The sequence below is a fragment of the Oncorhynchus masou genome, chromosome 22, assembly GCF_036934945.1.
Source record: "Oncorhynchus masou masou isolate Uvic2021 chromosome 22, UVic_Omas_1.1, whole genome shotgun sequence".
Taxonomy (NCBI): Eukaryota; Metazoa; Chordata; class Actinopteri; order Salmoniformes; family Salmonidae; genus Oncorhynchus; species Oncorhynchus masou.
In genome coordinates, this window is record NC_088233.1 from 9,935,597 (window position 1) to 9,958,866 (window position 23,270).

At 41.4% G+C, this 23,270-nt stretch overlaps 2 protein-coding genes across 2 annotated transcripts; both read left to right on the forward strand.

The window, feature by feature from the left end:
- Positions 1 to 1,160: 1,160 nt before the first annotated feature.
- On the forward strand, positions 1,161 to 3,857 carry LOC135508635 (shaker-related potassium channel tsha2). Its single transcript, XM_064928877.1, has 2 exons — positions 1,161 to 2,655; positions 3,215 to 3,857. The coding sequence occupies exon 1, from the start codon at positions 1,161 to 1,163 to the stop codon at positions 2,610 to 2,612; it is 1,452 nt and encodes a 483-aa protein (XP_064784949.1). The 3' UTR covers positions 2,613 to 2,655; positions 3,215 to 3,857.
- Positions 3,858 to 7,620: 3,763 nt separating this feature from the next.
- Positions 7,621 to 18,864, forward strand: LOC135508991 (potassium voltage-gated channel subfamily A member 1-like). Its single transcript, XM_064929253.1, has 2 exons — positions 7,621 to 7,754; positions 8,184 to 18,864. Exon 2 carries the CDS (start codon positions 8,439 to 8,441, stop codon positions 9,915 to 9,917), a length of 1,479 nt encoding a protein of 492 aa, XP_064785325.1. The 5' UTR covers positions 7,621 to 7,754; positions 8,184 to 8,438; the 3' UTR covers positions 9,918 to 18,864.
- Positions 18,865 to 23,270: the final 4,406 nt, after the last annotated feature.

A 23,270-nucleotide genomic window follows, 5' to 3' on the forward strand; every position in this document is an offset into this window, starting at 1 on the left:
TAAGTGCTGGGAATAAGGGGGGGTATTGGCTGAGGTTTCCTGAAGACGTTATCCACTGTGGGTGCTCAGGTGTCAGTCAAGCTAGCAGTTTCCACTGGCCCGGTCCAGGAGGGCCCCTGGTTGGATATGTGAAGCTGGTGCTTTACAGTCTGCTTTCTGCTTTAGTTTAGAGCTCCTAGTAATCTGCTTTAGTTTAGAGCTCCTAGTAATCTGCTTTAGTTTAGAGCTCCTAGTAATCTGCTTTAGTTTAGAGCTCCTAGTAATCTGCTTTAGTTTAGAGATCCTAGTAATCTGCTTTAGTTTAGAGCTCCCAGAAATCTGCTTTAGTTTAGAGCTCCTAGTAATCTGCTTTAGTTTAGAGCTCCTAGTAATCTGCTTTAGTTTAGAGCTCCTAGTAATCTGCTTTAGTTTAGAGCTCCCAGTAATCTGCTTTAGTTTAGAGCTCCTAGTAATCTGCTTTAGTTTAGAGCTCCTAGTAATCTGCTTTAGTTTAGAGCTCCCAGTAATCTGCTTTAGTTTAGAGCTCCCAGTAATCTGCTTTAGTTTAGAGCTCCTAGTAATCTGCTTTAGAACCCTTGTGGTTATTTCAGATTGGTAACAAATATTCAAAATGCAGCAGGAAAAAAATACCTTGTAAAATCTACAGAGTTATGATGTTTTTGTGTAGGCAGGGGCTCCAGTTTATAAGTTTAACTAAAGGACACTTGGACAGTCCTTTAAAAAAAAATGATGGCTGTGATTTGTTTCTCTGAAATATGATACTAGAGAACTAGTCAACACTGCAAGTCCTGAGTTGAGGAAACTTTAAGAAGTGTAATAGGTGTTTACTAGTTGAGTTAGATTTAACAACATGGCACAGGGAGAGCAGTGAGTGAGCAGGGGACAGTGCAGCAAGTGTCATCACGTCAGTCAACTTGGGGAGGGCATCTGGTAGTTTAAAATGGTGTGAATATGATCAGCATCAGTGTAGACAGCCAACGGTAGCAAGTAGACTGCCTGGATTACATTTCAGTACCTTCTGCAACTAAAAAAAGTGTATGTATTTAAATGGAGGAAACCATCAAGAAGCAAACTGTTCCTGGGCAGTAAAAAACTACCGAGAAAGTGATAGTTGGGGCCGTGGAGGTGAGTGAAGCCCTTACCCTTGAGAAGGGTAAAAGATGACTGTTGTGTCCTGTGAGATCCAGGACGAGACTGTGGTAGTTTCTCCCCTCTACCAAGATGATTGCGACGTGGAGCGGGGCGATCAGGAGTGCAGCGAGAGGGTCGTCATCAACATCTCGGGACTGCGCTTCGAAACTCAACTGAGGACCCTCTCGCGCTTTCCTACCACGCTCTTGGGAGACCCACGTAAAAGGATGCGCTTTTTCGATCCGTTGAGAAATGAGTACTTTTTTGACAGGAATAGACCCAGCTTTGATGCCATTCTCTATTATTACCAGTCTGGAGGAAAGCTTAGGAGACCTGTCAACGTTACCATGGACATTTTCATGGAAGAAATGACATTTTATGAAATCGAAGAGGAAGCAATTGATATGTTTAAAGAAGATGAAGGTATGATCATAGAGGTGGAACGTGCGATGCCTGACAACGAGTTTCAGCGACAGTTGTGGCTGTTGTTTGAGTACCCGGAGAGCTCAGGGCCTGCCCGGATGATCGCTGTCGTATCAGTCAGTGTGATTGTAATATCCATTGTGATCTTCTGTCTAGAGACTTTACCACAGTTCAGAGAAGATACCAGCGCAAACCTACCATTAAGTAATCACCATACCACGAATGGGACGACTCTCCATAAAAAACCCAATCTATTCACAGATCCGTTTTTTATGGTGGAGACACTTTGCATCGTGTGGTTTTCCTTTGAGTTTCTCGTGAGGTTTTTATCTTGCCCGAGCAAACCGGCTTTTTTCAAAAACGCAATGAACTCCATCGATATCTTAGCGATAGCACCTTATTTCATCACCCTTGGCCTTGAACTAGCAGAGCAACAGGAAGCAGGAAGCGAGCAGGCCATGTCGTTAGCCATACTCAGAGTCATCCGTTTGGTTCGAGTGTTCAGGATTTTTAAACTTTCCAGGCACTCCAAGGGTCTCCAAATCCTGGGTCAGACACTCCACGCCAGCATCAGCGAACTCGGGCTTTTGATATTCTTTCTTCTCATAGGGGTTATTCTGTTCTCCAGCGCAGTTTACTTTGCAGAGGCAGACGACCCTGAATCAGGATTCTCAAGTATCCCCGCCGCGTTCTGGTGGGCGGTGGTGTCCATGACAACGGTTGGATATGGAGACATGTGCCCGGTTACTATTGGTGGCAAAATAGTGGGATCTATGTGTGCCATTGCAGGAGTGCTGACCATAGCCCTACCTGTCCCTGTTATCGTGTCCAATTTTAACTACTTTTATCACAGAGAGCGTAATGACGAGGAAACCGCTGTGTATACCCACGTGACTTGTGGTCAACAGAACGTTTCATTCGGAGAATTCAAATCGACCAGCGACAGCAGACAGTCCCTCACCAATTCAGAGTACACGGAAGAGGATTCTTGCGAGACTATCAGATTAACAAACTTCAACCCATTTGAACATTACACTGGCAAACTGACGGATGTATGAAAAACAAGCATCGGCCTAGTTGAGCAGGGAAAAAACCGTCTCTGTGAGTAGCCCCTGAGTACTTTATTACGCGCGCTTTTACGCACGCTGTTAGTTGGCATGTAAATCTTCAAATATCTTGAATTAATTTGTTGGATACCGACAGTAGGTTTACAGCTTCGTTAAAGTAATGCCAGGTCAGTGCCAGCTCTATGTGCATGTTTGAATAATTGCGCGCGTTTTTATTCACGCTATTACTCAGTGTTTGTTGTCATATGATCTTCAAAAAACAGGAATCAATTTGTTTGACACCTTCAGTAGGCCTATAGCTTTACCCCCACAACAATTTTTAGAACTGGGTTTCTTTTGCATAGCCTATAGAATTTCTGAACTCGGAGCGCCACTGTGTGGTTGAAACGCAGTCGTGCAGCAGACGCTTCTAAGGCAAAACAAATCCAACCGCTATTATCTGAACAGTGTGCAAGAAATAGCTCATAATCAAAAGTGTGTATGTGTGTGTATTATTTACTCATGACTATACATACATTGTCACTAACAACATTCTGGATTGAATTGATGGAATATAACCACATGAAAAAGCATTCTCTTCTTTCTACTTGCAGAGTACAAGATCCGAGACCCTTGCCTTTCTGCTACACTTGAAAGAAAATGCAAGCAATTCCATATATATCTGTAACTGGAAAAGTCAAGATAGGGATCAAACGTCACACACTTGTCCCATGAACTACTGGCCAGTAATGTGAGATGACAGGTGCTGCTGCAGCATCCAATGGAGAGCCCCTTGAACAAACTACCAATCTGAATGTTCAATGAACCTTTCAATGTACTTTGCAATGTATTCAATGAACTGGAATGACTACTGTGTAGATATCCTGTAATGTATGGTTGTAAATATGCCTTTAAAAAAAAATGCTATCCTTATGTTCTCAGCTCAGAATCGAAATGTGAACATGCCTTGCTCTGTGTGCCTTTGTGGAAAGTTTTGAAGGAACTACTTGTGTAGTCCTTTATTTTATATAACTATTTATTGTACACAAATTCAAATTTAGCTGTAAATGGTCCTTGGGAAGGAATCACTGGTGTTAAAATAATTTGCCCATAGGAATTTGAATTATGTCTGCATGTAAAGAGAAATCAATAGTTCTCTAAAATGTTAATGAAAGGTCTATTTCTATTTTTCTAAGATTGTAAAATTGTATGTGAACTTTTGAACTATATTTTTTAAATAAATAAATCCTCATTTTGTTTTAATATTAACTACCGTTCATCCCAATGGGGGGGGGGGGGGGTTCTCATTCTTTGTTGATTTCAAAAAAGCTTTTGACTCAATATGGCATGAGGGTCTTCTATACAAATTGATGGAAAGTGGTGTTGGGGGAAAAACATACGACATTATAAAATCAATGTACACAAACAACAAGTCTGCGGTTAAAATTGGCAAAAAACACACGTCTTTCCATAGGGCCTAGGGATGATACAGGGATGCAGCTTGAGCCCCAACCTCAACATATATATCAACAAATTGGTAAGGGCGCAAGAACAGACTGCAGCACCTGGCCTCACCCTACTAAAATCTGAAGTCAAGTGTCCACTGTTTGCTGATGATCTAGTGCTTTGTCCCCGACCAAGGAGGGCCTATAGCAGCACCTAGATATTCTGCACAGATTCGGTCAGACCTGGGCCCTGACAGTAAAAATTGTGTTCCAAAAAAGGTCCTGTTACCAGGACCACAAATACAAATTCCATCTAGACACCGTTGCCCTAGACCCCACAAAAAAAACATGCATACCTCAGCCTAAACACCAGCGCCACAGGTCATATCCACAAAGCTGTGAACGATCTGAGAGACAAGGCAAGAAAGGCCTTCTATGTCATCAAAAGGAACATAACATTTGACATACCAATTAGGTTCTGGCTAAAAATACTTGAATCAGTTAGAGAACCCTTTATGGTTGTGAGGTCGGGGGTCCGCTCACCAACCAAGAATTCACAAAATGGGACAAACACCAAATTGAGACTGCAAAATGATCCTCTGTGTACACAAAATAATTACTTGACACATTGGAAAGAATTAACAAAAAAACTGAGCAAACTAGAATGCTATTTAGCCCTAAAAAGTGAGTACACAGTGGCAGAATACCTGACCACTGTGACTGACACAAAATTAAGGAAAGCTTTAACGATGTACAGACTCAGTGAGCATAGCCTTGCTATTGAGAGAGGCCGCCGTAGGCAGACCTGGCTCTCAAGAGAAGACGTGTGCACACTGCCCACACAATGAGGTGGAAACTGAGCTGCACTTCCTAACCTCCTGCCAAATGTATGACCATATCAGAGACACATAATTCCCTCAGATTACACAGATTCAGAAAGAACTAGAAAAGAAACCCAATTTTAATAAACTCCTACATCTACTGGGTGAAATTCCACAGTGTGCCATCACAGCAGCAAGATTTGTGACCTGTTGCCACAAGAAAAGGGCAACCAGTGAAGAACAAACACCATTGTAAATACAACCCATATTTATGTTTATTTTTTTCACTTTTGTACTTCAAACATTTGCACATCGTTACAACACTGTATATATACATAATATGACATTTGAAATGTCTCTATTCCTTTCAAACGTTTGTGAGTCTAACGTTTACTGTTAATTTAAATATTGTTTATTTTCACTTTTATTTATTATCTATTTGACTTACTTTGGCAATGTCAACAAACATATGTACACCTTGCTAATAAAGCCCATTGAATTGAATTGAGAGAGAGAGAGAGATCCAGTGAAAAGAGAATAGTGTAAAAAACACACACCTGGCTTCCCTCTCTGTAACATTACTAATGGATTTGGAGTGTTATGCACAGTGGTACCGAGACAGCTGAGCTTTACAGTGAGTGGGCTTGATCCCTCCCAGTTCCAATCTCATATGTCACATACAGTAATGCTGTTGTCAGATGTGTGCTTTGTGCTTCATAACAACCTCAAGATAAGCTGTAATACAATGTATTATACATCTGATCATGTAATACTGTGTCAGTGATTAGGTAATGGTAATATAGCGGAGAGAGTGTCATGGAGATGTGTTGTGCGGAGAGGGAGGGTTGGGAATACGGTTCATTTCTTATTAATGATATTCGAGCTCACTACAATTGATGTTTTCCTTAATGTCTATCAATGGATCATGTCCATAGCTGCCTTCCCTATTGCTGAGTGCTCGGTTGACTGTAACGTCTTAAAAAATAATATTGTTGATTTGCAATTGTAATTTCGAATGAAATAGGTGGCCTAACTCACAAAACGAATTTTAGATTTTAATGCTAGGCCTACAGAACACTATTTGAGTTGTAGCATTAATCCCAGACTCGTTCCTAATGGATATATCGATAAAGCTACACAGATGTGATGAAATTACAATGTGTGGTAATAAATATTGAGTTGTGGGATATTGATACAATTAGCTTCATCTGCTGGATACATTGGCACATGGCCATTGGTGTATTTATGCCTATAGGCCTACTTCTACAGTATGTGCAATTAATCATGCTTTGTAAATTATCATATATTTTTTGTTTATTCGGTTTATTACATCCATAAGATCCAAAAGTTATGACCCTAGATATTTTTCGAATTTGGTATGTTAATTAGATCAATTAAAAAAATACACATATCAAAACACAATTTCATAAAATCATCGAGGGTGACGCGAAAGAGTTAGTTATTGGCTTATTAATGATCAGACACCTCCTAACATTCACTAATGCAGGCCTTCTAAAAAAAGTTAATTCAATGAACTCACTGCAACTTGAAACAGATATATCTTAAATCAGTAACATGCCTGTTTTCAATTGTCCTATCGATTAGATTGACAGTAACAACAACATAATATTGCGCCATGCACTAGGAAGGGCAGGGGGTAGGTGGTCAGGATAATGGTCGAGCGCGCTCTGGTCGGAGACGCGCTGCTCGAGACCGCTGTCCATGGTGCTGAAACAGGCACTCCTGCTGAAATGGTCTGTACCGCAACCGCTCTTTCCGGTCAGTGGCCACTCACAGAATTGAGCTGAGAGGAGAGTATGAACAACTGCGAAGTTGAGAGAGAAACATGTACACTGTATAAATTCATTACTGTAGTTTTAGTTAGTTTATCAGTAGCCTATCATCAGGACCATTGTTGATTGGTTGGGAAATAATTATTAAGGTACTAGCTTGCTCATAACCCTTCCTTCAGAAGAGCAGATATTACGCCAATGCTGGCACACACAATGCTCTTGCTTTTGTGGTGTAGAGAGAACTCGTGGCAGCGTGCTTTAGTACAGCCGGTCTGCATTGCGTCGAACCGCGCTCTCCTCCCTCCCTCCTTCTCTCTCCCTCTCCCACGCTCACCCCCGCCCCACCACCCTGAAACTCAAACACACACACGCACACATACTCCACTTTCTCTCCACCTCCACTCTCCTTGCATGTGAAATACCTAACAACAATATGCTGAACCATTATTAAGAAATGATTCTCTCTTCACATAATCGATTCCTCCCTCTTTTTAAGCACCTCCAGTCTCCATCCCCTCTTAACAGTGTGCCGGCTCGAGGTAAAACACATCCCAGAATGCCCGTCATCTTGTCTAGGCTACTCGTAACAGGACATTTCTGCTGATGCGGTAATGTCTGAGAATGGTAAGGGTTCGCTTATTGCCCCTTAATGTATCTCCCCCCTGAATGGCAGAATGATACTTTCTCCTGCGGTATAAGCTGTCCAGTCCGAAGTGCCCAACCGCACAAGCGGCTACAGACGTTGCGGTTTACAGTTACTTTTTCTCCGTTTTTTCCATCTTCACGTTTCTCCTCTGACTCCCGCGTGATTTTACATCGAATGTGAAGAAGAGACGACAGGATCAAGATGTAGCCAAATAAGACATTTAAGTTATCCGAGACGAACGGCTCAGACAGTGATGCCTTGAGAGTTTTAGCCTAGCAGGGCGATCTGACGCTGCACAGAGGAAAGCACCAATGTGTTGCGGTGGGGTGCAACGTAAAGTGTTCATGTATTTGCACATGACAACAACTCTCCGGATGGCCAGGATGTCCTAGCGTTGAATGACTGTGCTGAGTCGCGGACAAGACGCATTCCTTCACGATCATCCTGAGGTAAGCCTTGAAACTGGTGCACTCTGTCTGTCTGTCATTTGAGGTTTAGGGTCAAGAGGAATACTTCCAAGGCTATTGTTATCTATAACTATTAGGCCATTTATAGACTGTTACTTTTAGTGTATTTAACACTTAATTATTTGCGTGAGGCAAGTTTCAAACAGTGTTATGTGACAAAACATGCATATAAAAGTAGTGCAATTATGTGACATTTAACCCTGTCAAATACAATATGCATAGTCGATTGCTTTGTCTAGATTATCACCAATAAAACAATATAGTTTTCCCCTTTAAATGCTGATAAATAAACAGTGTAGCCTAGAGGCCAAATAAATAAATAAATGGCAGAAATTGCTGAGCCAGCATACATCTCCACTGCTCCTAAGATCCATTATTTTCTATTTTTTTCTCTCTCTGACTGTGTGACAGAGGCAGCAGCAGCAGATGCAGCGGAGAGCAGCAATGGTTGAGTCAGCCAGATCCGCAGTGGAGCCGCACTGAGGCAAAGCAAGTTATACCCCCCCTGTCTGGGGACTAGCACAAGAAATAGGGGGAGAAGAAGAAGAGAGGAGAAGGAAATTGTATTCTGCCAAAACCTGAATGCCGCCTGTTCAATCAGATTAACCGGATAACCGGAATTCCACAACTCCTGCTGCAACAGAGCTCCCGAATTCCAGCTACAAGATGACCGTAGTGGCAGGAGATAACATGGACGAGGCCGTGGCAGTGCCGGGGCACCCGCAGGACTCGTACCCCCCCGACCACGAAGACCACGACTGCTGCGAGAGGGTGGTCATCAACATAGCGGGGATGCGGTTCGAGACACAACTCAAAACTCTTTCCCAGTTCCCCGAGACATTGCTAGGCAACCCCAAGAAGAGGATGCGCTACTTTGACCACCTGAGAAACGAGTATTTCTTTGACAGAAACCGTCCCAGTTTCGATGCCATCCTCTACTATTACCAGTCTGGCGGTAGACTGAGAAGGCCCGTCAACGTCCCGTTGGATATGTTCTCGGAAGAGATAAAGTTTTATGAGTTGGGAGTGGATGCCATGGAGAAATTCCGTGAGGACGAGGGCTTCGTTAGGGAGGAAGAACGTCCTTTACCTGAGAAGGAGTTCCAGCGTCAGATCTGGCTGCTTTTTGAGCACCCAGAGAGCTCCGGTCCAGCCAGAGGGATTGCTATAGTATCTGTTATGGTCATTCTGATTTCTATAGTCATCTTTTGTTTAGAGACTTTACCTGACTTGAAAGAAGACCCTAGGGGTCGGTTTAAGACTGTAGGGAACCATACTTTTTTCTACAAACCAAACATCCTAACCGATCCCTTCTTCATTATTGAAACTCTTTGCATTATCTGGTTCTCGTTTGAGTTGTTAGTGCGTTTTTTCGCGTGTCCAAGTAAGGCGGTCTTCTCCAAAAACATGATGAACATTATTGATATAGTGGCCATCATTCCTTACTTCATCACACTGGGAACGGAGCTGGCTGAGGACCCCGAAGACCAGGACGAGGGCATGGGGGAGCAGGCAACATCTCTGGCCATCCTCAGGGTGATCCGTTTGGTCAGAGTGTTTAGAATCTTCAAGCTGTCACGACACTCCAAAGGATTGCAGATCCTGGGACAGACCCTCAAGGCCAGTATGCGCGAGCTCGGATTGCTAATCTTCTTCCTCTTCATTGGAGTCATCCTGTTCTCCAGCGCGGTGTATTTCGCAGAGGCCGAGGAGAAAGGGTCGCACTTCGGCAGCATCCCAGAAGCCTTCTGGTGGGCCGTGGTATCTATGACAACTGTGGGCTATGGGGACATGGTGCCTGTCACTATAGGGGGTAAGATAGTGGGCTCCCTTTGCGCCATAGCTGGTGTGTTGACGATTGCGCTCCCAGTGCCTGTCATTGTGTCCAACTTCAACTACTTCTACCACAGGGAGACCGAGGGAGAGGAGCAGGCCCAACTCTTAAACGTTAGTGAACCAAACATTAGTGAAAGCAATTCTAGTCGCCGTAGCTCATCCACTGTCAGCAAATCAGAGTACATGGAGATTGATGGAGATATAAATAATAGCATCGACAACTTTAGAGAGGCAAACCTCAGAACTGGCAATTGCACTATAGCCAACCAAAACTGTGTAAATAAAAGCAAGCTGCTCACAGATGTGTAGAATTAGACACCACGGGACTTAAATGATGCCGTCACATGTTAACTGCACTAGACCATCAGGTCTGAAAGCTTCATTCGCCTCCTATAAGCGTTCTAGCATTACAACAACAACCATGCGCAGCAATCTGAAAGTAATTATTACAGGGAGAAACAAGAAAATGAAGCTGTTACTAGAGAATATAACATAGAGTAAATTCATTATTCTAAAATGATCCTTTAAATAAGTATTGAAAAAAAAGAAACAACTTCTATTTATCAAGCAAATGCGGGCGTCCTTGGAGGAACACTAATCAACAGCACTCACGAGGACATATGTCTTTATCAGACGAAGCCAGGCGTCGTAATTAAAATGAAATGCATGGATTACAGATAACATTTCAGCAAGTTGCACAATGCATCAAGGAGAAAATGCATCAGAAATATGCTCTGCTGCCTGCAGAGAGAGAGAGAGAGAGAGAGGGAGACGCAAGTCAGCATCTGTAGCAGTCAGACAGTGGTTGGATCGAGCGACGCCTCGCCCGAAGTCAGAGGGGCTACTCCTCTACCCCTCTGTCATCAAAGGATTTACTATCCAGCAAAGCTCCCAGGAAAAAGACTGATCGCTGATCTCCTGGTTTGGATGATGACGAGGAGGATCTAGGATACGGACATCCGCAATGCTGCTATTTTCCAGCAGTAAGATGCTGTAATTATGATATCACTAAGTGATTCAATGGGATTTTAGCCCTTTAAATGCAAGACAGCACAATTATATAACAAAAGAGCTTCACATGAGCATGTTTAGAAACTCTCCATACATGTTGATATTGGCATGCGTGATGATGAGACATAACCTCATAATAATGGAGAAAAAAATATTTTGGATATTTGCATCCCCCTTATGCCTTCATTCGATTCTTCCACCCATCTATGCTTTTGTTTCACTGAGAGTGCAGTACTGGTTTCAAATAGGTTATTCATTTCAAAATGCTAATCGTTTAGAAGTATCTAGGGAGTGAATGTTAAAAATCGTAAGGGAAACAGTAACTAAACTAAGATCATAGCATGAGAAAAATCAACCTGCATTACGGCCTATCGACTAGATACTGTGTATACTAGTATATCTAATGCATGACATCAGTATTCAGCTTGTTGCAGTTACAGACACTGAATAGTGTCTCATACTGTCATGGAAATGAAACGTGGGTAATTAAAAAAAAATCCCTGAAACGTTTCTGAAATGTGACAAAATACAGTATATCCAAACCCAATTCCGGGGTTCAGACTTAAAACGTTCTCGATCAAAGAAGCAGAATAAATACCTATTATCAAAAATGCATATTCTCCTAAATACGCACCAAGTATTACAGTATTACTACAATAGTGCAGTGCATGGACCTTCTTTGAACAAAGAAAAAGTAAACATATTATGAGTCATGTCTTCCATTTCACCACTAAATTTAGGGACGTTTGTTTATTTCCACAAACAAAACAATCGAAATAGCTCTAATTTGAATGAAATTAGCGTTTGTTTAATAAATATTGCAATTCATTATTTTGCACTTTAGTTGCTAGTGCCTTTACCCCTCTCACCATGCAACAGGTTCAGTGAAAGTGCCTCTGTGTATATAGCCTACAACATAAATACATGTTGAACAGATCAGGTGCAGAAGATCTTGTTTCCGCAATATTCTGTTATGAATGCTGTTATTGATGTGGATGATGATGATGATGGTTATTAATACAGTGAGAGAATGTTCAGTGAAAACAACCATGGAAGTCCATTACCAACATGACCCAGGATTGAGTTTACCCAAGATTCTAGAACAACTCAACATTGTTGTCCTCATGATGCACTTATGCTCTTCCTGGAACCAACCATCCTCCTGTGCTTTATGTTTCTTCACCATGCACCACTTCAAATCCAAAGGGAATATCCATTGCTTTGCATTTGCTTTGCATTGCATTGTTGCTATTGATTTATGTGCCATAAGTCTTGCGTGTCTACCTCAGTGAGGTTACTGCAGAACTGAAGCCAGACTCCTAGCCAGGCAGAGCTGCAAAGCAGGCTATATCGATGCAGAGCAGAGCTTACTTCTTCCACAACATGAAAAATTGCCTTTTAGTGGACGAGGCTGTGGTCATCAGGGCCTGCACTTACAAAGTGCCTCAGAGTAGGAGCGCAGATCTAAGATCAGGTCTCCCAATGTCCATGTAATCTTATTCATTCTGATCTAAAAGGCTAATCTGATCCTAGAGCTGCGCTTCTACTCTGAGACACTTTGTGATTACAGGCCCAGATGCTGAATTGTTAGAAGCACTTAAAATATACTCTAGCACCCTTAACCCTATCACTTTTCCTTCCAAGCTATGCATAATCAAAAAAGAATAGAAACAAACATCTATACAGATGTAGGATCTTAATTTGATCCATCTTTTGTTGATGATAATTTTCCTGCTTGGCAGGAAATGCAAACTTGTGGTGTATTCAAGGTTTAAAAAGGCTTTTGAAGTTTGTAATTTCTGCTTTAAAAATGTCAGATTTGATTTGCCCTAATGTAAAATGTATCAACCCTTACAAAAAATGCCAATTAATTATAATCCACATTTCCTGTTTCTGCAAAATTATTTCCTGCTGTAGAAAACTAACTCAAATTAAGATCCTACATCTGTAGTAGCAGAGTAGACCAGAGCATAATGATATAGACTGGCTGATTCTCGAAAAACATGTTAATACAAGTGGTTTGGTTTCAAATCAAATTGTATTGGTCACGTACACATATTTAGCAAACGTTTATGAAATGTTTATGTTTCTATCACCAACAGTGCAATATTACCTAGCAATGGTGTGTATAGACAGTATATGAATAGAAAAGGTTTGTACAGCAGTAGTTATACAGAATGGTGTGTATAGACATGATTAAAGTGACCAGTGTTCCATGACTATGTAGATAGGGCAGCAGTTTCTGAGGTGCAGGGTAACCATTTGGATTCTTTGGTGTGACAGTTGAGAAGCAATGCAGGTTTGATACTATTACGCAGTGGTGGAAAAAGTACCCAGTAGTCATACTTGAGTAAAAGTCAAGAAACCTTAACAGGAAATTACTCAAGCAAAAGTGAAAGTCACCCAGTAAAATAATACTTGAGTAAAAGTCTAAAACGATTTGTTTATAAATGTACTTAAGTATCAAAAGTAAAAGTATAAATAATTTAAAATGACTTATATTAAGCAAACCAGATGGCACAATTGTTCATGTTCTTTTTTTTTTTACATTTACAGATAGCCAGGGGCACAGTCCAACACTCAGACATCATTCAGAAACAAAGCATTTGTGTTTAGTGATTTCGCCAGGTCAAAGGCAGTAGAGATGACCAGGGATGTTCCCTTAAGAAGTACGTGAATTGGACCATTTCTGTCCTGCTACTTTTGGGTGTCAGGGAAAATGTATGTAAAAAGTACATCGTTTTCTTTAGGAATGTAGTGAAGTAAAAGTAAAAGTTGTCCAAAAATATAAATAGTAAAATAAAGTACAGATACCCCCCCAAAAAACGACTTAAGTGGTACTTTACACCACTGCTATGACATCATAGAACTATCCTGTCCAATTATATCTGTGATTGCCTGAAAAGTGTGCCACACTTCATTGATGAGAAATGCCCATTCTAGTAATAATATTTCTGTGTGTACCCAGGGAGTTTTAAGTCTATTTTTTTCCCCACCCTGGGCATTATAAGCAAATTATAAAAGGCTCCACAGTCTTTGCTAGTTCAATTTGCTCAATATCTACATATTGTATTTCATCATTGTGTCTTCCAGCTTTCAGCAAAGCTTACGGATGCTTTGTGAATGCTGTTATGTTGTTTAGGCAACATTTTGGCTGTCATAATCAAAATCCATTTAGAATCAAGGCATGACACTGGTATCACTCCAGGAAATGTTTGTGCCACTGAAGTCGAGGGATGACACACAACAGACGTAATGACGCCCACACATCAACATAGCTAAAGATTTATGACTGGATGTTACCTGGAGGAAAAGGACTGGACCGTGTTTCCTTTCGGGTCTCCACGACAGTGTGACAAGGTTCTTAGCGGACTAACAGCAAGCTAGCAAAGCAGGCTAATGTACACATTGTTTGGCAAAGCAGGCTAATGTACACATTGTTTGGCGAAAAGGCCGCACACTTAGAATGTGTCTGTCTAGCAGAGAGCCTTCGTAGATGTCACTTCAGTTCACACATCGGTTCAATATATACAATAAATACAATAAGTGTTACTTCTGTGTCAGGGATTTTCAGGGTTTCTGACCAAGAGAATGTCATCACGTCTTAAGAACAGACACGGAATCTCCCAAATACAGCCAATACAAAGTGGCTGTCCCATCTCAAGTTTCAAGTGTCAACGTTTATCTGCCACTTTGACAAGATACAACCGCTGTAAAACAGCATAGTAAAATTCTCACCTTGAGAGCAATTTCCCAATAACACGGTGATAATAATAATAAATACAGTAGATACTAATAGAATGAAACATTTAAATAATAATCCACACCAGAATTACGATGTGAGTTAAAGAAACAAGAGATTGCAAGTATATACAGGCCACTGCCAATACCTTATTCAATGTGCAGGGGTACTGGAGTGGTTGAAGTGGATTTATACATAAAAAGTATATCTACCATGTACAATAGCTAGCTAACCATCAGGTAAATGATGTGTTTTTACCATCTGTGGTTTCTCTTATGGCCCAGAAGAGTGGTTGGACAAAATATGTCCTGTTCCACCAAATACCCATGATGCAACAGTTCACAGTGAGGTTGAGGGCCGTCACTAGTTACCCCAGCCACATAGTCATAAGTATGGCTAAACCTTTGAATTTGTGGCTGTGGTAGCTAGTGACATCCAAGTTTGAGGGAACCCATGCGAAACCCCTCACGTCATGATACCAGTACATCCATTGCTCTTGCCGTGAGGGCAATCTATGCATGGTGCTATGCATTTAACTGTTCTATAAAAAAAAACTAAAAAAAACAATGCATTCTTATAGCAATAGAATTACAGGTACCTGTTTCTTAGAAACTTTTGTAAAATAAGATATTCATTAATCTATTTTAAAAAGATATGGAGAAGACAGATGGTCTCAGTCTCTTTACCGATATTTACAACATGGCTGTCTGTGTATGTTGTTTGTTGTATTCTTTGATTTCATGAACGTCAGTGGGGTCAAAGGTTAAAGATCAAGGTTAACATCAGGGTCCTGATCATTAGGGAAAACATTTTTAAAACATTTTGCAACAAGAACATTTTGAGTTTCTTATTGGACAGAGAGTCAATCCCCAGTCAATCTCCCCATTTCACTCCGATTTAGAGCGGTTTATTCTATTTGGTGCCGAATGAACATGACCCTGTCCTAACACTAAGCATAGAAAACCTATGAAAAGGCCAAATATAGGTATTGTACAGTGGCCATCCAATCCCCGTCAACCTCATAGGTCTACCTGGAGTAGTTTTCCAGCGAGGACGTTGTGTTGACAAACACAGCAAAGTAGCCGGCAGCACCCTTCCTCAGGATTGAAGGGCTGTGAATTTAGTGTGAAGGAGAGTCTGAGATGATGCAGATATAGGTGTGTTTGTATAATGTATGCTATTCAAAAGAAACACTAGTGAGGTCTATTAAGAATACCATTCAGAGAACCTCAAGTAAAAGTAAACTATATCTCAAACGAAGAAAGAAACACTGTCAAATAAGAGTATTGCAAGCAACTTTATAGAGCAACATGTCAAAAACCAATGATCTCTATGTTTTTTATTGTGTATCTTATTTTTTGTTTTCTTTGTCACTATACTACGATTGATTCCCACTGGGCACAGACGTCAATTCAAGGTCTATTCTACATTGGTTCAAAGTAATTTCATTGAAATTACGTGGAAACAATGATGATTCAACCAGTGGGTTGTATTTAGGAAGAACATGACAATATCCTGAAATATCAAATATCAAAGACAATAATAATGTGTTCCTTTGCCAAGCCATGATGATTAAACTGAAGTACTATTGTTGTCAATTCACTGCACTGACAATTTACTGTACTGACAATTCACTGCACTGATTATTCACTATACTGTCAATTTACTGCACTGACAATTTACTATACTGTCAATTTACTGCATTGACAATTCACCGTACTGTCAATTCACTGCATTGACAATTCACCGTACTGTCAATTTACTGCACTGACAATTTACTGTACTGACAATTCACTGCACTGACAATTCACTATACTGTCAATTCACTGCACTGACAATTCACTGCACTAACAATTCACTATACTGTCAATTCACTGCACTGACAATTCACTGCACTGACAATTCACTATACTGTCAATTTACTGTACTGTCAATTTACTGTACTGACAATTCACTGTACTGACAATTCACTGCACTGACAATTCACTGCACTGACAATTCACTATACTGTCAATTTACTGCACTGACAATTTACTGTACTGACAATTCACTGCACCGACAATTCACTATACTGTCAATTCACTGCACTGACAATTCACTGCACTAACAATTCACTATACTGTCAATTCACTGCACTGACAATTCACTGCACTGACAATTCACTATACTGTCAATTTACTGTACTGTCAATTTACTGTACTGTCAATTCACTGTACTGTCAATTTACTTTATTGTCAATTTACTGTACTGACAATTCACTATACTGTCAATTTACTGTACTGACAATTTACTGTACTGACAATTGACTGTACCGGACAAGAAACAACTGTGTTAGCATCAAGATGTATGGATAGTATTTTTTATTTAATTTAAAGAAACACGGGAAAACCCATCCAAACAAACCAAACCATTTAAGAGAGTTTCCAAACTTCCATCACTGAAAACCAACTGATAATGTATAGATAATGAATACATATCTCTATGGCAACCAAAAACTGCATGGTTAACAGAAGACTGCATGAGCTTTAAAACCTTTCCAAACTGTAGATCAATTATAATAGCGGTTGCATCTTTTAAAGAAATCCCTTGCTTTCATCTAAACCAAAGGCTTCTATGTCAAAAATTTTCCTTTAATTTGAATGTATTTTAGACATTTTTTATTGTATGCTAAAGAAACGTTTTCGTCTCAGACCAAACGTGCGTTCTGATTGGTGCTTGCTACACTATGGCAACACTATGTACTGAATCTGATCAGTTCTGATGTAAGTATTAACATCACTCCATGTTCAAACTAGCCTGGTCTCAGATCTGTTTGCACTGTCTTGCCAACTATAGGCTCATTGTCAGGCCAAACACGGCAATTACCAATGACAACAATCATAGGAGTTGGCTATACAGCACAAACAAACCTGTGACCAGGCTATACGTTCAAACCTCTCTTTACTAACATGCTGAGCGAGCGTGTGCGAGTGTTACAAAATAAATGTACACATACATGTTATTCAATCATTTGCAGACACACTGCACACGCGCGTCTGCGTAGCCAGGCGCTAAACTAGATCTTGGTTCCATTTGTGACGCTTTGATGCTCTGCAAGTCCCATCTTCTCATTGGTATTTAGGATCATATACCCACGTGGGTGATTGAAAGATGAACTGAGGTCCACATTCCAGTCGGTGGTGGTAATGCACCTTAAAATTGGTTGCTAATATAAAGTCCAAAGAAGAATAAGAAGCCTGAAGGAGGAGAGATTAGTAGAAACAAACTCGGTTGACCGTTTTATCTGTGGATCCATTGTCTGAGTAGAGGACCTTGTGCATTTCAGGTAAAATTAACAACCAAATGTTTATATCCCAGGACAAATGATCTAGCAACAGCAAGCTAGCTAAATTGGCATATATGTTTAATGCTTTTCGACATGTCCCCAAAAATGATGTCATTGGTTCAGAATTCGTTTTGATATTTCAACCTGCGTGTCCTGAGGCAAGCGCCCATTCTAGTCAGCGTGTTAGAATGGTGATGAGAGGTGACTAGTTCCTGTTTGATGACAGGCAGTGATGTGATTGGTAGATACGGATAGACGGTAAGAGAAACATGTAAGACATTATTTGTGTCTGAAATGGCACCCTATTCCCTCTATAGTGCACTACTTTTGACCAGAGTCCTATGGCCCCTGTAGTCGTAGTTGTGCACTAGAGTCCTATGGCCCCTGGTGGTCAAAAGTAGTGCACTAGAGTCCTATAGCCCCTGGTGATCAAAAGTAGTGCACTAGAGTCCTATGGCCCCTGGTGATCAAAAGTAGTGCACTAGAGTCCTATGGCCCCTGGTGGTCAAAAGTAGTGCACTAGAGTCCTATGGCCCCTGGTGGTCAAGGGTGCCTTTTAGCATGCTACCATTGTGCATGTATATAAGAAATGTGATCCTATAAGATATCTATAACAACCGATAGAAAACCTATTGAACGGGGAATGTGACCGAGCATCTCAGAGACAAGACATACTGTTAACTCCCGGTGTCTGTTAAATCAAAATCCAATCCAATGTTATTTGTCACATGCTTGGTAAACAACAGCTGTAGACTAACAGTGAAATGCTTCCTGATGGGCCCTTCACCAACAATACAGAGAGAAACATAGAAAACATTATAGAAAGATAATATTGTAGATATATAAAAATGTTTTGTCAAGATCAGGTATGTTTGTCATGTAGAACTGAGTCCTGTCAGATCTACTCGTTACATTTCTACCTGAAATGTTGTTAACGTTTAACCTCATCGAATACACCACTGCTCTTTATATTTGTATTATAAGTAATCCATTTGCCTACTTTCCAATGTTTGTCATTTTTTCACATTGTATATTGAGGATTACACTATGATATGTCGGGCTTGTCAGATGTCAGAGGAAAAACATGGTCTGTGATATATGCAAAGGTATTTATTATCTAACTTATGTCACACTGTATGACTTCATCGTTCATGAAATTCAATAAATGCTAAGGATCAGATTGTGTGTTGTCGTTAGTTGCTTGGAAAACAAGGTAATTTTGGGTGTCTAGTCAAGTCTACAGCTGATGAATGTTTGTGTACTTGTGAGCCACTAAGGGTTTAAGTTTCTGATTCCGCTTCTATCAAACCCCAATGGTGAATATCCCAAGGACACGGTAAGTGGACCACATTCTTTATCGATGCTACAAACATCTTAGTACTTCAATATTGATTAACACCTACATTAAATCATTTGGATTCAAAACTACGTACCCTGCCTTCAGTATCTGGCTACAGAATCTGGCTACAGAATCTGGCTACAGAATCTGACTATAGTACCTGGCTACAGAATCTGGCTATAGTACCTGGCTATAGTACCTGGCTACAGTACCTGGCTATAGTACCTGGCTATAGTACCTGGCTATAGTACCTGGCTATAGTACCTGACTACAGAATCTGGCTATAGTACCTGGCTACAGAATCTGGCTATAGTACTGGCTATAGTACCTGGCTATAGTACCTGCCTTCAGTACCTGCCTTCAGTACCTGCCTTCAGTACCTGCCTTCAGTACCTGCCTTCAGTACCTGCCTTCAGTACCTGCCTTTAGTATCTGGCTACAGAATCTGGCTACAGAATCTGACTACAGAATCTGACTATAGTACCTGGCTACAGAATCTGGCTATAGTACCTGGCTATAGTACCTGGCTACAGAATCTGACTATAGTACCTGGCTACAGAATCTGGCTACAGTACCTGGCTACATAATCTGACTATAGTACCTGACTATAGTACCTGGCTACAGAATCTGGCTACAGTACCTGGCTACAGAATCTGACTATAGTACCAGGCTACAGAATCTGACTGTAGTACCAGGCTACAGAATCTGACTATAGTACCTGGCTACAGAATCTGGCTATAGTATCTGACTATAGTACCTGACCATAGTACCTGGCTACAGAATCTGGCTACAGAATCTGGCTATAGTATCTGGCTACAGAATCTGACTATAGTACCTGGCTACAAAATCTGGCTATAGTATCTGACTATAGTACGTGGCTACAGAATCTGGCTATAGTATCTGACTATAGTACCTGACCATAGTACCTGGCTACAGAATCTGGCTACAGAATCTGGCTACAGAATCTGGCTATAGTATCTGGCTACAGAATCTGACTATAGTACCTGGCTACAGAATCTGGCTACAAAATCTGGCTATAGTATCTGACTAAAGTACCTGGCTACAGAATCTGGCTATAGTACCTGACTATAGTACCTGGCTACAGAATCTGGCTATAGTACCAGGCTACAGAATCTGGCTACAGAATCTGGCTATAGTACCTGACTATAGTACCTGGCTACAGAATCTGACTATAGTACCTGGCTACAGAATCTGGCTATAGTACCTGGCTACAGAATCTGGCTATAGTACCTGGCTATAGTACCTGGCTATAGTACCTGGCTACAGAATCTGGCTATAGTACCTGGCTACAGTACCTGGCTACAGTACCTGGCTACAGAATCTGGCTATAGTACCTGGCTACAGAATCTGACTATAGTACCTGGCTACAGAATCTGGCTATAGTACCTGACTATAGTACCTGGCTACAGAATCTGGCTATAGTACCAGGTTACAGAATCTGGCTACAGAATCTGGCTATAGTACCTGGCTACAGAATCTGACTATAGTACCTGGCTACAGAATCTGACTATAGTACCTGGCTACAGAATCTGGCTATAGTACCTGGCTACAGAATCTGGCTATAGTACCTGGCTATAGTACCAGGCTACAGAATCTGGCTATAGTACCTGGCTACAGAATCTGGCTATAGTACCTGGCTATAGTACCTGGCTACAGAATCTGGCTACAGTACCTGACTATAGTACCCGGCTACAGAATCTGGCTATAGTACCAGGCTACATAATCTGGCTATAGTACCTGGCTACAGAATCTGACTATAGTACCTGGCTACAGAATCTGACTATAGTACCTGGCTACAGAATCTGGCTATAGTACCTGGCTACAGAATCTGGCTATAGTACCTGACTATAGTACCTGGCTACAGAATCTGGCTATAGTACCAGGCTACAGAATCTGGCTATAGTACCTGGCTATAGTACCTGGCTACAGAATCTGGCTACAGTACCTGACTATAGTACCTGGCTACAGAATCTGGCTATAGTACCTGGCTACAGAATCTGGCTATAGTACCTGGCTATAGTACCTGGCTACAGAATCTGGCTATAGTACCTGGCTACAGTACCTGGCTACAGAATCTGGCTATAGTACCTGGCTACAGAATCTGACTATAGTACCTGGCTACAGAATCTGGCTATAGTACCTGACTATAGTACCTGGCTACAGAATCTGGCTATAGTACCAGGCTACAGAATCTGGCTACAGAATCTGGCTATAGTACCTGACTATAGTACCTGGCTACAGAATCTGGCTATAGTACCTGGCTACAGAATCTGGCTATAGTACCTGGCTACAGAATCTGGCTATAGTACCTGGCTACAGAATCTGGCTATAGTACCTGGCTACAGTACCTGGCTACAGAATCTGGCTATAGTACCTGGCTACAGAATCTGACTATAGTACCTGGCTACAGAATCTGGCTATAGTACCTGACTATAGTACCTGGCTACAGAATCTGGCTATAGTACCAGGTTACAGAATCTGGCTACAGAATCTGGCTATAGTACCTGACTATAGTACCTGGCTACAGAATCTCACTATAGTACCTGGCTACAGAATCTGGCTATAGTACCTGGCTACAGAATCTGGCTATAGTACCTGGCTATAGTACCTGGCTACAGAATCTGGCTACAGTACCTGACTATAGTACCTGGCTACAGAATCTGGCTATAGTACCAGGCTACATAATCTGGCTATAGTACCTGGCTACAGAATCTGACTATAGTACCTGGCTACAGAATCTGACTATAGTACCTGGCTACAGAATCTGGCTATAGTACCTGGCTACAGAATCTGGCTATAGTACCTGACTATAGTACCTGGCTACAGAATCTGGCTATAGTACCAGGCTACAGAATCTGGCTATAGTACCTGGCTATAGTACCTGGCTACAGAATCTGGCTATAGTACCTGGCTACAGTACCTGGCTACAGAATCTGGCTATAGTACCTGGCTACAGAATCTGACTATAGTACCTGGCTACAGAATCTGGCTATAGTACCTGACTATAGTACCTGGCTACAGAATCTGGCTATAGTACCAGGTTACAGAATCTGGCTACAGAATCTGGCTATAGTACCTGACTATAGTACCTGGCTACAGAATCTGACTATAGTACCTGGCTACAGAATCTGGCTATAGTACCTGGCTACAGAATCTGGCTATAGTACCTGGCTATAGTACCTGGCTACAGAATCTGGCTACAGTACCTGACTATAGTACCTGGCTACAGAATCTGGCTATAGTACCAGGCTACATAATCTGGCTATAGTACCTGGCTACAGAATCTGACTATAGTACCTGGCTACAGAATCTGACTATAGTACCTGGCTACAGAATCTGGCTATAGTACCTGGCTACAGAATCTGGCTATAGTACCTGACTATAGTACCTGGCTACAGAATCTGGCTATAGTACCAGGCTACAGAATCTGGCTATAGTACCTGGCTATAGTACCTGGCTACAGAATCTGGCTACAGTACCTGACTATAGTACCTGGCTATAGTACCTGGCTACAGAATCTGGCTATAGTACCTGGCTATAGTACCTGGCTACAGAATCTGGCTATAGTACCTGGCTACAGTACCTGGCTACAGAATCTGGCTATAGTACCTGGCTACAGAATCTGACTATAGTACCTGGCTACAGAATCTGGCTATAGTACCTGACTATAGTACCTGGCTACAGAATCTGGCTATAGTACCAGGCTACAGAATCTGGCTACAGAATCTGGCTATAGTACCTGACTATAGTACCTGGCTACAGAATCTGACTATAGTACCTGGCTACAGAATCTGACTATAGTACCTGGCTACAGAATCTGGCTATAGTACCTGGCTACAGAATCTGGCTATAGTACCTGGCTATAGTACCTGGCTACAGAATCTGGCTATAGTACATGGCTATAGTACCTGGCTACAGAATCTGGCTACAGTACCTGACTATAGTACCTGGCTACAGAATCTGGCTATAGTACCAGGCTACATAATCTGGCTACAGAATCTGGCTATAGTACCTGACTATAGTACCTGGCTACAGTACCTGGCTATAGTACCTGGCTACAGAATCTGACTATAGTACCTGGCTACAGAATCTGACTATAGTACCTGGCTACAGAATCTGACTATAGTACCTGACTATAGTAACTGGCTATAGTACCTGACTATAGTACCTGACTATAGTACCTGGCTATAGTACCTGGCTATAGTACCTGACTACAGTACCTGA